The 14161-nt window shown below is 44.5% G+C and overlaps 1 protein-coding gene across 11 annotated transcripts in view; it reads right to left on the reverse strand.

Moving 5' to 3' along the window:
- The window catches only part of LOC148017135 (uncharacterized), a 123838-nt gene that overhangs the window by 33700 nt on the left and 75977 nt on the right, over positions 1–14161 (reverse strand). For all 11 annotated transcript variants that reach the window (XR_015687844.1, XR_015687843.1, XM_087662505.1 and 8 more), the window contains 4 exons: positions 7223–7276; positions 7045–7116; positions 6880–6954; positions 6627–6719 (listed from right to left, as the gene is read on the reverse strand). Coding sequence is in view for 9 of the 11 variants with exons in the window: in XM_087662505.1 (XP_087518631.1) it covers positions 6627–6719; positions 6880–6954; positions 7045–7116; positions 7223–7276 (294 nt within the window). In the remaining 2 variants the exon portion in view is untranslated. The remainder of the gene's footprint in view (positions 1–6626; positions 6720–6879; positions 6955–7044; positions 7117–7222; positions 7277–14161) is intronic.

Below are 14161 nucleotides of genomic sequence, written 5' to 3' on the forward strand. Positions count from 1 at the left end.
TAGTGAATCTCAATGTGTTTTGTGCGAGCATGAAACACTGGGTTCCGTGCCACTGCAATGGCACTCTGACTGTCGGTGAACAAAGGAGTAGGCTCAGTAACAAATACATCCAAATCAGCTAGCAAGCGTCTAAGCCATACGCATTCAACTGTGGTGGTGAAAGCTGCCTTGTATTCAGCTTCACATGACGATGTGGCAACAGTGGATTGTTTCTTGCTAAGCCAAGAAATGCAAGAAGTGCCAAGAAAGAAACAATTGCCACTAGTAGAGTGACGTGTATCATAATCACCAGCCCAATCAGAATCACTGTAAGCATGTAAATGCAGTGGTCCCCCCTTGGCATAAAGCAACCCAAGAGAACGAGTACCCTGCAAGTAGCGGAAAACACGCTTGACAGCTTGCCAATGTGACATACGTGGCTGATGCATATACCTGCTCAAGGCTGAAACTGCAAACTGTATGTCTGGCCTAGTATTGCATAGATAGATAAGGCATCCAACTGCAGGAGCATATGTATGTATATCAAACAAATCACTGTCATCATGTAATGATAGTTTCAGTCCAGGTTCCATGGGAGAAGTAACTGGCTTGCAATCCTGTAAGCCAAATTTCTCAAGAAGCTGCCCAATATACCGTGACTGTGATAACCCAATACCTCGAGCATTATGTATGAACTGGATGCCCAAGTAGTAATGCAAAACTCCCAAGTCAGACATGTCAAAAATTTGCTGCAAATTTTGTTTGAATGCTGAAATCTGATCAGCATGTGTTCCAGTGAGCAAAAGGTCATCAACATAAAGACATAAAATCAGCATAGATCCCCCTTCTTTACATACGTAAAGGGTAGACTCAGATGAACTGTTTAGAAACCCCTGACCAAGCAAGAAAGCATCTATCTTTTCATACCAAGCTCTAGGAGCTTGTTTTAAACCATATAGTGCCTTTTGGAGCTTGCATACCAAATGTTCTGAGCCTTCAACTGCAAAACCAATGGGCTGCTGTACATAAACTTCCTCCTGAAGTTCCCCATGCAAAAATGCAGTCTTGATATCTAGCTGATGAACTGTCCAACCATAATGTGCAGCCAATGCAATCATAGACCTGATGGTCGTCATACGGGAAGTAGGAGCAAATGTCTCCTCATAATTAATGCCCTTTTTCTGTGCGTAGCCTTTAGCTACCAGCCGTGCCTTGTATTTATCAATGGATCCATCTGCTTTTCTTTTCAATTTGTAGACCCATTTTGTTCCAATGGCTTTCTTCCCAAATGGCAAGGACACCAAATCCCAAGTTTGATTCTTAGTAATAGAATCTAATTCAGCTTGCATGGCTGCCTTCCAATGCACACTGTGTTGTGCATCCTCATAACATTCAGGCTCGTCATTATCAAAAGTACTTGCTGCCATCATAAACTCCATAGTATGTGCTGAATCATGCAAACGAGTTTGCCTTCTAGTACGACCAGCCATGGGTGCATCCAAAGGACTATCTTGCATAGTCTGCAAATACCATCTAGGTAACTGTCTCGCTTCCTGGCTGTGTGCAAGCTCTTGCTGAATTTCTGTTTCAGCATGATGCTGAATATTCCGATCAGCCAATGGCTGAATTTCTGCACTATCCATAGGAGCAGCTGGCTGAACATTAGGTTCATTTTGTGAACCTCCAGCTGAATCACCAAAAGTAATGGGCAGCAGCCCTTCAAAAACATCATGGGCAGCCTGATATGTGTCCAAACCAACCAAGGATAATTCTGATTTTTCATCAAAAACAACATCCCTGCTGACAAAAACCTTCTTAGTAACGGGATCATAGAGTCTGTAGCCTTTGCTCTCATTGCTATATCCCATAAAAATGCACTTAACAGCCTTGTTGTCCAATTTTCTTCTAAGTACCTGTGGAATATGGGCATAGGCAAGACACCCAAAGGTACGAAAGTGACCAACAGAAGGTTTACGGCTGTTCCAAGCCTCAAATGGTGTGATGGTCTTCAAGGCTTTGGTAGGGCATCTGTTCAAAATATGGCAAACACACATGACTACTTCCATCCAAAAACTATGAGGCAAGCTCTTTGCCTTCAGCATACATCTGGCCATCTCCATGAGTGACCGATTTTTCCTCTCTGCTACCCCATTCTGCTGTGGAGTATAAGCTGTAGTATACTGATGTACTATGCCCTTCTGCTGCAAAAAAGAATTCAGCATAGAGGACATGTATTCCCCCCCTCGGTCCGAACGGAGAGTCTTAATGTGGCATCCACATTGGTTTTCAACAAGTGCACTGAAAGCCAAAAATGAATCATACACTTCTGACTTCTTTTTCAAACAATAGACCCAGCAAAAACGTGTGAAGTCATCAATGAATGTCACAAAATAATAACAACCACCCAATGACATGGTCTGCATAGGCCCACAAACATCTGAATGCACCAACTCCAATCTGGTTGTTGCCCTGAAAGCAACATCACGAGGAAATGAGAAATGATGCATTTTTCCCAAAATGCATCCCTCGCATAAGTGCTCAGAAGGTCTCTCCAAGAGAGGTAAGCCATCCAGCATCTGAGTACGCTGTAAAAGCATCAAGCTGCCAAAGTTTACATGCCCTAAACGAGCATGCCATAACTCCGCCTGTATCATAGCACGAGTAAGAGTGGATGTCAAGTATGTTGACTGATCTACTGAAAGAGCATCCAACTCATATAAACCATGACACAAAGATCCTGTCAAGACCAATGTCATGTATTCTTTTTCTCGAACCATGCAACGGTCATCATCAAAAGTGACCTGCATACCATAACGTGCCAAAGAAGAAATAGAAAGCAAATTCTTCTTTATTCCACGCACAAACAAAGCATCCTGCAGGCGGAGAATAGAGCCATCAATGGCTGTGAGCTGAATCTCCCCAATACCACGAACAGGGTATGATGCATTATTGGCACACTGTACCGATTTCCCAACGGGAGGTGCACTAACTGAAGCAAACAAATCTCTGCGAGATGTGATATGTCTAGAAGCACCACTGTCAAAGAACCAAGTGTCAGCATCCTCTGTAGAGCTAAGTGCTCTATCGGCCCAAGAGATATCATAACTGCAAGTGTAAAAACAATAGTCCCTGTCCACAACAAAGGACGCGGACTCACTAGCAGTGGAAGGAGTAGTAGAAACAGACATTCCTGACTCCTTTTTCTTCTCTTTGGCAATGCGCTTTCTGCACTCAGTGATATAGTGGCCGGGCTTCTTACAATAATGACATTTTCCTTTCTTTGCTTGCGTCCCCCCTTGTGATTGATTCTGCGATGTGCCAGAAGTGCCAGAACTCTGTGGAGCATTTTTCACCTTGCTGTTCTTGCCTTTCTGTCTTGCCACAAAAGCCTGCTCAGAGACTATAGCATCCACACCACTATTTTTCCGTGTTTGCTCCTTCTCTAGAAGCAAGCTAACCAGCTGAATAAAAGTGAGTGGGTGCTCAGCAATCCTCATAGTGAGGTTCAATGCAGTATGAAAAGACAAGTACAAAGGATATAGGGAATTCAAGGTGGTGGATATCAACTGTGCATCCGAAAAATACTCATCTACATTCATGAGCTGCTCCCTCAAGTCCTGAATCTTGTTTAAGTGATCCTGCATAGAATCACCTTCATGCATCTTCAGAGTTTCCAACTCTTTCTTCAAGAAAGAGATCCGTGTCTCATTTTTTCCTGCAAACATATGCTCCAAAGTCAACCATGCATCTCGTGAAGAAGATGCCGAACGGATATGAGGTATGATGGACCGCTGAACTGCCAGAGCAATCAGCGACAAGGCCTGTGCATCACGGGTATCCCAAGCTTTTTGAGCTGCAGTTCTTGGAGGAAGTGGCTGAGGTGGAGCGGGCTGAGGTCCCCGTTGTCCACGTGCGCCATGGGGAGGAGGAGTAGCGGGAGCTACAACTCCCGACCGAGTTTCCTCTCCACTGACATAATCCCATAAATTCTTGGCCACTAATACATTTTTATCATAAATGACCAAAGGGAATAGTTGTTTCCGTCCAGTCTCTCCTCCTTGGATACATACATAAAAACATCACCTCCCTGATTTGCCATGATGACAAATCTCCAAAGACAAAATGAGCAATGTCAAAGCAGTACGAACTGGAAATCTGCAAATTTCCAAAAATTGCAGCAAATACGTTTCTGCAATTAATGTGCAATGGCGTACTCTGTCAGAAAACTGTCTTTTACTGCACGTTTCCCAAGGTGCAAACAGTGCAATGCAACACTGTTATGAATAAATCCCCAAAATTTTTGCCAAAATTTCTGTCAAAAACAGTTGATCTGTGATTGTATCAGCAGTTTAAATGCATCTGTCCTCCAAATACACAAAAGCCCCAAAATTTCTGACGATTCAGTCCAGAAATTTGCATGAAATTTATTTCTCCAGTAGTTCTGTGTCAACCGCGTGTGAACCTCCGCTTCCAGAATTTTATTCTGGGCTGAAATAATAAAAATTTTGAAAATTTTACCTGGGCATGTGGTAAAAACGGTGGTCTGACGGGCAGGCGACGTGGATAGGGCAGGCGGGCTGTCGATTAGCGGGCTGACGATTCCGACGCGGGCAGGCGGGCAGCGAGTCTGACGCGGGTAGGTGGGCAGCGACTCTGACGCGGGTAGGCGGGCAGTTCGTGGTCACGAGCAGGCGTTGACTCCGCTTGCAGGAAACGGGGCCCTGGCGGACTGGTGGAGCTGCTCGCGAGCTGACGTGGAGTTTCGTGACGTGACGAGACTGTGTCAGGCGGACTGACGAATCTGACGACGCTGACGTCTGACGTGGACGACTGCAGGCGACGACGAAATGTGAGAAGGCTGCGCTGACAAACATCAGCGCCTACAGCTGACGTGACGCGTCTGGGATGTTGACGGCTCCTGCTGGTGGTGCGCTGGGACAGGGCAGTGTTGCGCGTTGATTGTGAGCTGCGCGCAGGGTAAAACTGGGCAGGTCTTGAGCTGGCGACTCGGGGGCAAGACTGGCGGGGACTCCTGGCTGCTGCCTGAGGACAGCTCTGATACCAAATGTGAGAGCAGAGGATCGAGATACAGCCAGATTCAGTAGACAGTGTGAGAGTGAGAGAGACAGAGTTGAAGCACGACACCCAAGAGAATCGACTGAATGAGTGTAATATGAAAGTACAAAGTACAACCCTTAAACCTTAGGGTTGTAGGGGGGTGTTCACACCCGACACACACTAAGTGCCTAAATGTGTGTAACATAAGCACATAAGTACATACGATAATAAGACCATAAGTCTGGGGGAAAAAACCTCTCCTACCGAGAGTAAAAAGTGCCCCAGTGTCCTACTGATCACCGACACTCCCATATGAGCGTAGGCGTAAGTAAGGCGTGAGTAAAATACCCAACACAAGCCCCCTTTCCCATTAGGCATGAAAACGGCACAGTACCAATGTCACTTCTTGCAGCTTTCTCATGACGGTTTCATAGTGAGGCCGAGATACATGGATGCTCAACTTTTCCACGGACTCCGAGTTGCTATCGATCAGATTCACACCTCATCGCATCAGCTGATGATTGAGACAGGTCGATGGAGCCATATTTCCGAGGCCACTATCATTGCCTCTTTAAGGAGGGCTTTGGACCACTAAGACAGATGATGGACTATGAGGACCAAAGATGTTTAGGCCTTTTCTTATTGGAGCTCCAATGACACAGAGCATTATTATTATGGGATAGGAGGCGACCCTAGCATCATCCACCTCTCCAGAGAGCAGTTACAAACTTTTTCAATGTAGCTGAACCCCCAGCCACGACCACCCCAGACACTACATCTCCTACTGATAGGCGTTGTCGAGATATAGCATCAGGAGGAATCACAGTTGATAGAGCTACAACGTTACACAGAGCATGATGCCCTAGAGTACCTACTCAGCAACATAGGCATGCTCATATGTGCCACATTTGCATCACAATTGCTTGTTACAGAGGTAGATTGGCACAGTGATTTAGTCGGAGGTAGTTTGCAGAGTCTTGGTGGATTCCATAGATCGAGGGGGAGATACTCTACACTCTTGATCTTTTAAACTTAGTTTTTTCCAACTTTTTCAGTTTCCATACTTCTCATTCCAATCTACCATGTAAACTTACACATAAATTTTATCTCTTCTTATCTGATGAGAGATGATGATACCAGTTGTATTGGTTATGGTCTCATAGGCCACTCTAGCCTTTTAGAGACATTAATAAATCTTTCTTTCTTTCTTTCTTTCTCCTCTCAAATTTTAATGCAGGAAGGATTCAAAGCAAGATCTCATTATACAATGATGCTGTGAATGATCGATGCAATGCTACAATTCAAAGTGAAAAAGGATTTGCCTATGATAAGGGATGGTTTGAGCCCATGACCCTGCTATTGTCACATTGCAACAGAGAAAGATAGGCTGGGACTCGTAGACCTTCAGAAGTTGTAGATGTTGTTAACAAGGTGGTTGTTGGAACCCCCTTTCACAGTGATAGAGCACACTTGTAAGGTGATGGAGAACCTATGCACAGGATAGGAAACCTTCAAAAGAATTGGGAGCTGAAGGAGGCAGCAACCACAGACTAGAGAGAGAAAATGATGACTAAGAGGCAGTAACTTACAATACTGGTGTGTTGACCAACATTCCCAAAACCTTGTACAATAAAGCTCTTTCCATTTATTCCGTGATCCAGGTCCAGTTCTTCCATGAACTTCTGTAAGAAGCTTGACTTAGTAGAGTTTAAAAAGCTGATGCTAAACTGCATGGAAACTAAGACCTTCCATTCCTTACTGGCCTTAACATCAAGCAAGCATGTGTAAACTGATGGTAGAGTATTGCTCATGGGGACTTGGTATAGGTTTTGAAGTCAATACCTGATTGCTGAAGAACTCTCTCAAGTAAAAAAATACACCAAGACCAGTTGCCTCCTGCCTCCCATGAATTCCTCCCTGCATTGCAAGTTTTAACATCTCAATTTAAGTTTGAAGGATGTGCATCTCAAAACAGTGAGTGGCTCACTATGTACTAGCAAAAATTACATCTTCAAGTGGCTTTCCCGTCACACAAGCTGCACTGTTGATGTCATTACTTCGCAAATGCTCATATGTATCCTGCAATAATCAGCAACGAACTTTTCTGCCAAATGAAATTTATGTTGCTTAATTTAAAATAATTGAACTAGAATACACAGCTAATAATTTAGCAAAAACACCTCACTTTGATCCAAGCCATTTCCTGGGACCCTGTTCCATAATCAGGGGCTGGTACGTCCTGCACATGTAAGACAAAAACTTAGTTTAGTTGGGTGAAAACTTTATCTGGTGAGGTGACAAGGAATAGCTAACCAGGGTTAAAGGAGCTTGGTCAATGATAATGAAGCCCAGAAAGAGGCCTTAGCATTTAGCACAGGCTTTGGAGATGAAGTCTGAAATTGGGAAAGCTGTGCCAAGCTGTTTTGCAGAGGTGAACATTAATTGGCCTTCAAATTCCAATCTGTTACAGGTCTCACATGCCTGAAAATTTTGTTTCCCCACTGTTTTCTACGCTTTCCACTGCCTAGAGTAGGCAATCTAGATGCAGCCAGTCACATGAAAACCCTACATCATTGTACCTGCAAATCACATGGTCAGCATGTCTTGTACTCCCTGCTCCCCAAATGGCTGCCCCAACCAAACAACTAGGCAAGCACCCACATTTTACAGATGTTCCCCCTAGATTCAGGCTGATAGGTCAGCAGGCTATAGAGGAGCATGCATGGGGAGAGCATACAAGGAGCAGGCGCTGCTTTTTCAAGATGAGTTGTGCTGAAATTGAATTTTCACCAGAAACAACATTTTGTTTGTAGACTCTAGTGATTGGAGCAACAAAAGACTATAATGTTGCAGACAAGGGATCGTTCCAGCGGCAACTTTGGATTTAGAAAAAGAAAAGATAAGGATAGTCTGATAGCATGATAACCTACACTGATCTTAGTGTACAATGATGGGATCTGGTGAGTTTTGCAGGCAGAGGACACCTTTACTCTAAAGCCAAAAGATAACGATTTTTTAACACCATGATAACCTACACCAATCTTAGCGTACAATGATGGGACCTGGTGAGTTTTGCAGGCAGAGGACACATCTTTACAAACTCCAAAAGAATCAATAAGATTGTTTCCGGTGAGACCTAGTTCTTCCTGTCAGAAAGATTGCTGCATTGCAATGGAATAGTGTATCTATAGGGCAAGACGCAGAAAGACGAGACTGTCCTCCAAAAAGGATAGAAGTACCTGGCTCCCAAATGTGTAGAAAGGCTTCTCACCTTTCCGTCATCCTCTCTTAATCGCTCCATAGCTTTCCCCACTAGCCTCTCAAGAGTCAGGGCAGATCCAATAGCTCCACAAATCATCATCAAATCTTTTCCACTCAGCCATGAGCTGACATCTCCTGGAGATCCACATCACCAGCATACTTTGCATTTTTATCATCCTATAGCAGGCTTCATCATTGGCATCCTTTGCCTGCCTATTGATGATCATCTTCAGCAGCATTCTGCCTTCTGGAGTTGGCCTCCATTATCTGAGATTGTCCTCCATCATCAGACTGCAGTTGCCTTCATCCAGAGCAGCTCTCATCTTTGTCATTGACACTCCTCTTCCAGGACTGCTTTGCTCCCTTCACAGTGCAGATCCCTTTACAGGTGTCACTGCCTAGTCAGTTGGGAAAGCTCAGTCATCTTCAAGCCTTGTTCAATGTCATTGATTTATCTCAGCTCACCTCAGTACCAGTCTATGAGACATGGAAACCTGAGGCTCCATTGTATCACCATCATACATGATACACCATTTCATTCATTCATTGATTTCTGAGTTCTTTGTCTCTGTGTTTGCCACACACCCTGTGTTCCTCCTTACAAACCCTACCATTTCTCCATAGGTCGTCCTCTCGTAAGCCTAGTGTCTCTGTCCATAAATCAAGTAGGTGGCTAGGTCTGGGTCGATATACCATCTCCTCTCATAGTCTTCTACTATAATCTTTTGTCTAGAAGAGCCCGTGAACTCTACCGATCCAAGTCCTTTCTTTGAAAAGCAGCCTTCCTCCTCCGCCAGGAAAGCAAAGATCCAGTCTCTACTACTTGCAATGACCCCCAGAATGTTGTCCCTTCTGGAGACTAGACCAATTTAGGTCTGACAAGTGGCTATATCTGTCCTCCACTCAAGGACTCCCTCTGTCATAGTTTGTACCATAACTTTGGCACCTCTATGAGGCCCACAAAAGATAATTTCTCTGTCCAAGAGTCTCTAATCTCAAGTAATGATGATTGAAAAGAAGAGGCTGCCACCTCCTCTTTTCAAATGTGGTCAATGGTAACTGATGAAGGCTAGATGAAACAAATCTCTAGGCCCTAATGATGGCAGCTGCAAATCTAACCTCAAAGCTTCTTCCTAGATCTCTGATCCTGATCTCCCAAAAAATATAGTGAATGCTAAGCTGCCATGGTCCTCCAAGTGTAGGTGTAGCAGTCTATAGCCTCCATAGTAAAGTTTCTTCCAAGGCTCCTCACCTAGAAGAGACCCGTGACAATGAGCTTAACCAATAAGGCTCTACTATAGCTATTAAGGTCTATAAGTGTAACCTATAAGGCTCTACTCTAGCTATCTAGGTCTATGATCTCCCAAGCATGCTTTGCATCTAGGGTAAACAATAATGTCCCAAGCCATCCTTTCCCTAGCTAGGCTCCCATCTGCTCTAGATCCTAATGAGATGCTTCACTTAGCTAATCTGCTAAGCAAGTCTCATGGAGATCCAAGGAAGGAGCTTCTATCTGATGCTCAAGAGAAGAGGTGCTAACTACTGCTTTGAAGTAATGTCAATTCACATATGACATCCAAGATATCTCACTATGGTCCCATGGCAAACCCGAGTGAATTCCTCATAATGTCTCTAATCCAGCTGTCTAGTCTCACATACCCAAAAGCAATATGACTTGTGCCAATTAATTAAGCAAAAAATGCTCTGCTAAAGACCTCTATGGCTGCTACAGAGTCCCTAAAGATGCTCTCATCCTTGTGTAAATAAACTATTGTGTCATTTGCAAACTCCATACATGGAGCTCCTTAAAGATGGTGAAATTAGCTTTCGGAAACCCAAAGGGCAGTAAACCACATTTTGACAAACACTTAATTCAATGTACTTGTAAAGTGAGAAGTAAAATGCACACATAATTGGAGCTAGAATGTTCCTACACCACACATGCAACTTGTTGGCCCCAAAGCTTAGTACCATAGTCATAGGGGACACAGGGGATGTAGGCCTAGAACATAGGGACATTGTCCTAAAACATGGGATCCATTCCCCAAGCATCCCCAGAAAGGTGTGTTTCAGTGTAGAGTTCCATCACAAGAGGACGTGTCCCGAAATGGGGGAATGTGTGGGATGCTAAAAGGGGAAGCCATGTGCCATGGGAGCCTTAATGAAGTGTCGTACCCTCTTTCCTAGCCCGCACCTGCATTTAGCTACAAAACCAATTGTCATCTCTACTCCCATGCCTTGCATGATGTGACAACTCCACAGCGTGATGTGACAAGACTATATTGAAAAGACTACAGGTAGAGGTGAGGTGAGAGCAGGGCAGGAACAGTCAGAAGTGGGATGGGGGATGGTCAGAAGTGGGGCAGGTGGAGGCAGGTGGAGGCAGGTCAGAACAGATAGGGGTGCAGCTGCAGGGCGAGGAGGATGCAGTGAGGGCGGGTGTGGGAGAGTCAAGGTAGAGCAGGATAGTCAAGGCAAGGGCAGGGGGCAGGATAGTTAGGGAAGGGAGCCTGCAATGAGGGCAGGCTGGTTAGTGTTTTTGCCCTTTCAAACTACCCAAAATCAGGTTCAGCAGCTGTTAAGTGCTCCAAAATGTGCATCAGCTTCTATGTATTATCCTTAATCCAATCTCTTCACACAAAAATCTGCCCAAAATGGCCTCACACAACCTTGCATGGCTCCCAAACATAGCTAATTGTCAAGTCTATAACTTGTCCTGGAAAACTCAACCCCTAGACTTAATTTCCAGCCAATAATAATTCTATTGGACAAGAAATGCATGGCCCATGACTAAACTTTGGCCATTTCCAGCCTCAATGTTATGTTCCTAAGCTCTTTGAACCTATAAGTGTTGAAACTTTCACACAAACCTTAGTCTAGGGCATCAAATCATTTAAATCCCTAAACCCCACGACAAAAAAAGTCATTTCAAGGGGCTATTCATCAATGTCCTTGTCTAAGATTTGTCACGAAGCACCCCATTGGCACCTGTCTACATAACTCTTGCCAATGTTCCCCACTACCCAAACTAGGATTATTTATCACCATGACACAAATTCAACTTAATCTCACATGTGCAGCTCACATATGCATAGCTCAAGTATCCAACTTAAGTATCTAAAGAGCATTAAGTTAAAAACTCACGACACCATGGCATCTCATTCCAACCAATGATGCTCTTGTAGTCATCTCCCTCTCTAGAGGACCTTGTCTCCTCCTCATGGCCCCCTTTCTAAAGAAGCTGATCTCCTGCAAGCTCTCGTCCAAGTCTCCAGCTCCCTATCCAATTGAGAGAGGTCTAGATCCCCAATTCCATGCTACTAACTCATTGAGATTGTCATCATGATACAAATGCTCTAAAATCTTGATACTAGAGTTAGTTGGGTGCTCTAACTCTCTCCAAAAGAACTAGTTGAATGGGTGAATGGTTCAAGAGAGTCATACTAGAAATGTTGCCAGCTACGCCATCTCTATCACAAGCCTAGTCATCCACATAAAACCTATCAATCCGGGAGAAGATTCTATCCTTGCTTCCCCATCTCTCCCTCAAAACCGGAGAAACCTGTGGATCCTCCAAAATTTGTTGTGAACCAATGATCCTGTCCTCTAATTTGAAATATGAACTCCCAAGCAGCCTACCCTTCTCCTCTAATGATCTTTGTGCACCTGCCTCTCCTATCGTCCAAGGTATCATGTTGAAACCAACATCTAATATGCAAAGGTCAATCTAGGATAGGGACTGATTTAGGATAGTACAAAATTGTCTCCTATCACGCTAGCCATTTGAGGCATAAATGACTAACAAACCAGTAAGTGGATCATCCACTCTCACTAAGACTCACATGGCTCTCCCTAGAACCGAGACGTGTTGCATTTCCTAAGTTCACTACCTTCAACATATATACAAACTCTTGTTTGGATCTCTATGGCTCCCACGAATGCTGGCCAATACGTGTAGCTCTGCTTGGGTAGACGCTTCCCAAAACATCGAGATATCCTCTCTATCATGGCAAAAACTTTTCACAGAATTGGGGCATCCTCTCTTTGGAGACGTGGTGCTCTTATACCATGATAAAATCTGCCAATCCTCCCACTAGTGCTCTATGGAAGTCCTGTCTGATGAGGCTCCAACCCTACCTGAAAAGTCATCTGCTGAAGCTTAGTCCATTCCATGAGAGGACCCTCATGGGGTGTGTCTGAATGTCTTGGACTAGTGTGGCTATTCAGCTCACGTGTGTCTCTATTGTCTCCTCGAGTACACCCTATCAAATCTCCCCTCCACTAGCTTTATTGCCTCAAACAAAAGAGAAATGTCCTCAAAGTGTGCATCAAAGTCATCCATCTCCTACTCTCCCATGTGGGGCAACTACTACTCCACCTGTTGAGGGTCCATGACCTACGATGGTATTCTCTCTAAAGTCTTACCTCAGTGGCCTATGGAAACTGAGGAAGTTGTTGCATCAACAAAAAGCAAAGGAATCACACTGACGAATGGGGCTGCAGCAACTGTCTTTTGGGGGTGCACTAGTCCCAAAGTGGCCTCTGCAACAATTGGTTGTGCAATCTTTGGATCATGAGGGGCTGCTAATACATGGGGTTGTGGCATCTCTAACTCGTCAAGGGCTAGAAGAGTCTACAAAAGCCATAGATGGTCGAGGTGGCACTGCTTAAATAGTTATAGTTGAGTCTCTAACTACTCTCCATTGTCCCTCAACCTGTTTCTACTACTCTGGGCATCTCTATCCTTGTATTTTTCCAGCATTAGTCTGCTCTTTGTCACTGGTATTGCCTCCTCTGCTTAGCGATGCACAGTCTCGAGCACTTTGCCTCATTCATATAAGGTTGAGGCCAAACACCTCCCTCATCACTGTCCTGAGATAGTGTGCTTCTAGATGGCCCATCTTCTTGCAAGATAAGCATTGGCCAAGGATACTTGAGTATGATACTAGTTGAACTAGGAATGCTCCGTGAATGCGAGGAATCACAATGGTCCAAGGGAGGGCATCACGGGATCCTATAGGGATAATAATCTTGACAGACTTATAGTAGTGGGACCCTCCAAAACCACATCAGCAAAGGTTTTGTCTCTTTGTATAATATGGCCAAATGCATTGCCAATCTCAAATAGGTAGGAACTGAAGCACTTGCCAAGGCCTGGAAAGGAGTTGGTGATGGCAATGCCATCCCTATTACATCCTTGGAGATCTCATTTGCGTTGGTAACATTGGTCATTATGGTCATGAAGTGACTTAGTGAGAACACACTAAGGATACTTCAGGGTTAGGGTAGCGGAATCCTATTTATAGGACTCAAGGCCCTATGACCGTATTGTGCACATCATTGTGTGATCACCACTCTTGGACTCTTGGCTCATAGGCTGATACGTTCATACACCAAGATGGTGTGGGCTGGTGGTATGGGATGCAAGTTAGGACGTAGTCATGACCTAAAGTGCTACTAGCTCCCGAGCTTGAAGGTGAGCCATTTTGCTCTATGGCTGGGAGGTGAGTCTGATGTCCAATCCCTATATGTTCGTGGATATAGCTTGTGCCATGTCTTATGTGCAGGTCAGATCCTAGGTGGAGGTTTCATTGAGGGATTGGACATCAAACTCACCTCCTAGCCATAGATCCAAACCCCTAAGCCTAGGAGCCAGCAACACTTTGGGTCATGACCATGTCCCAAGAGCTAGTGTCCCATAACACTAGTCCACTCTATCCCGGTGTACAAATGTGTCGGTGTATGGATCAAGAGTCCAAGAGTGGTAATCACACAATGATGTGCACAATAGGGCCTTGAGTCCTATAAAAGAACTTGACTGCCCTACGCCTAAAGCATCCTTATTGCATTTGTGCTAAGTCAC

Source organism: Lygodium microphyllum, chromosome 22 (genome assembly GCF_053477565.2).
Source record: "Lygodium microphyllum isolate KBCC chromosome 22, Lygodium_microphyllum_v1.1.10, whole genome shotgun sequence".
In the NCBI taxonomy this organism is placed as follows: domain Eukaryota; kingdom Viridiplantae; phylum Streptophyta; class Polypodiopsida; order Schizaeales; family Lygodiaceae; genus Lygodium; species Lygodium microphyllum.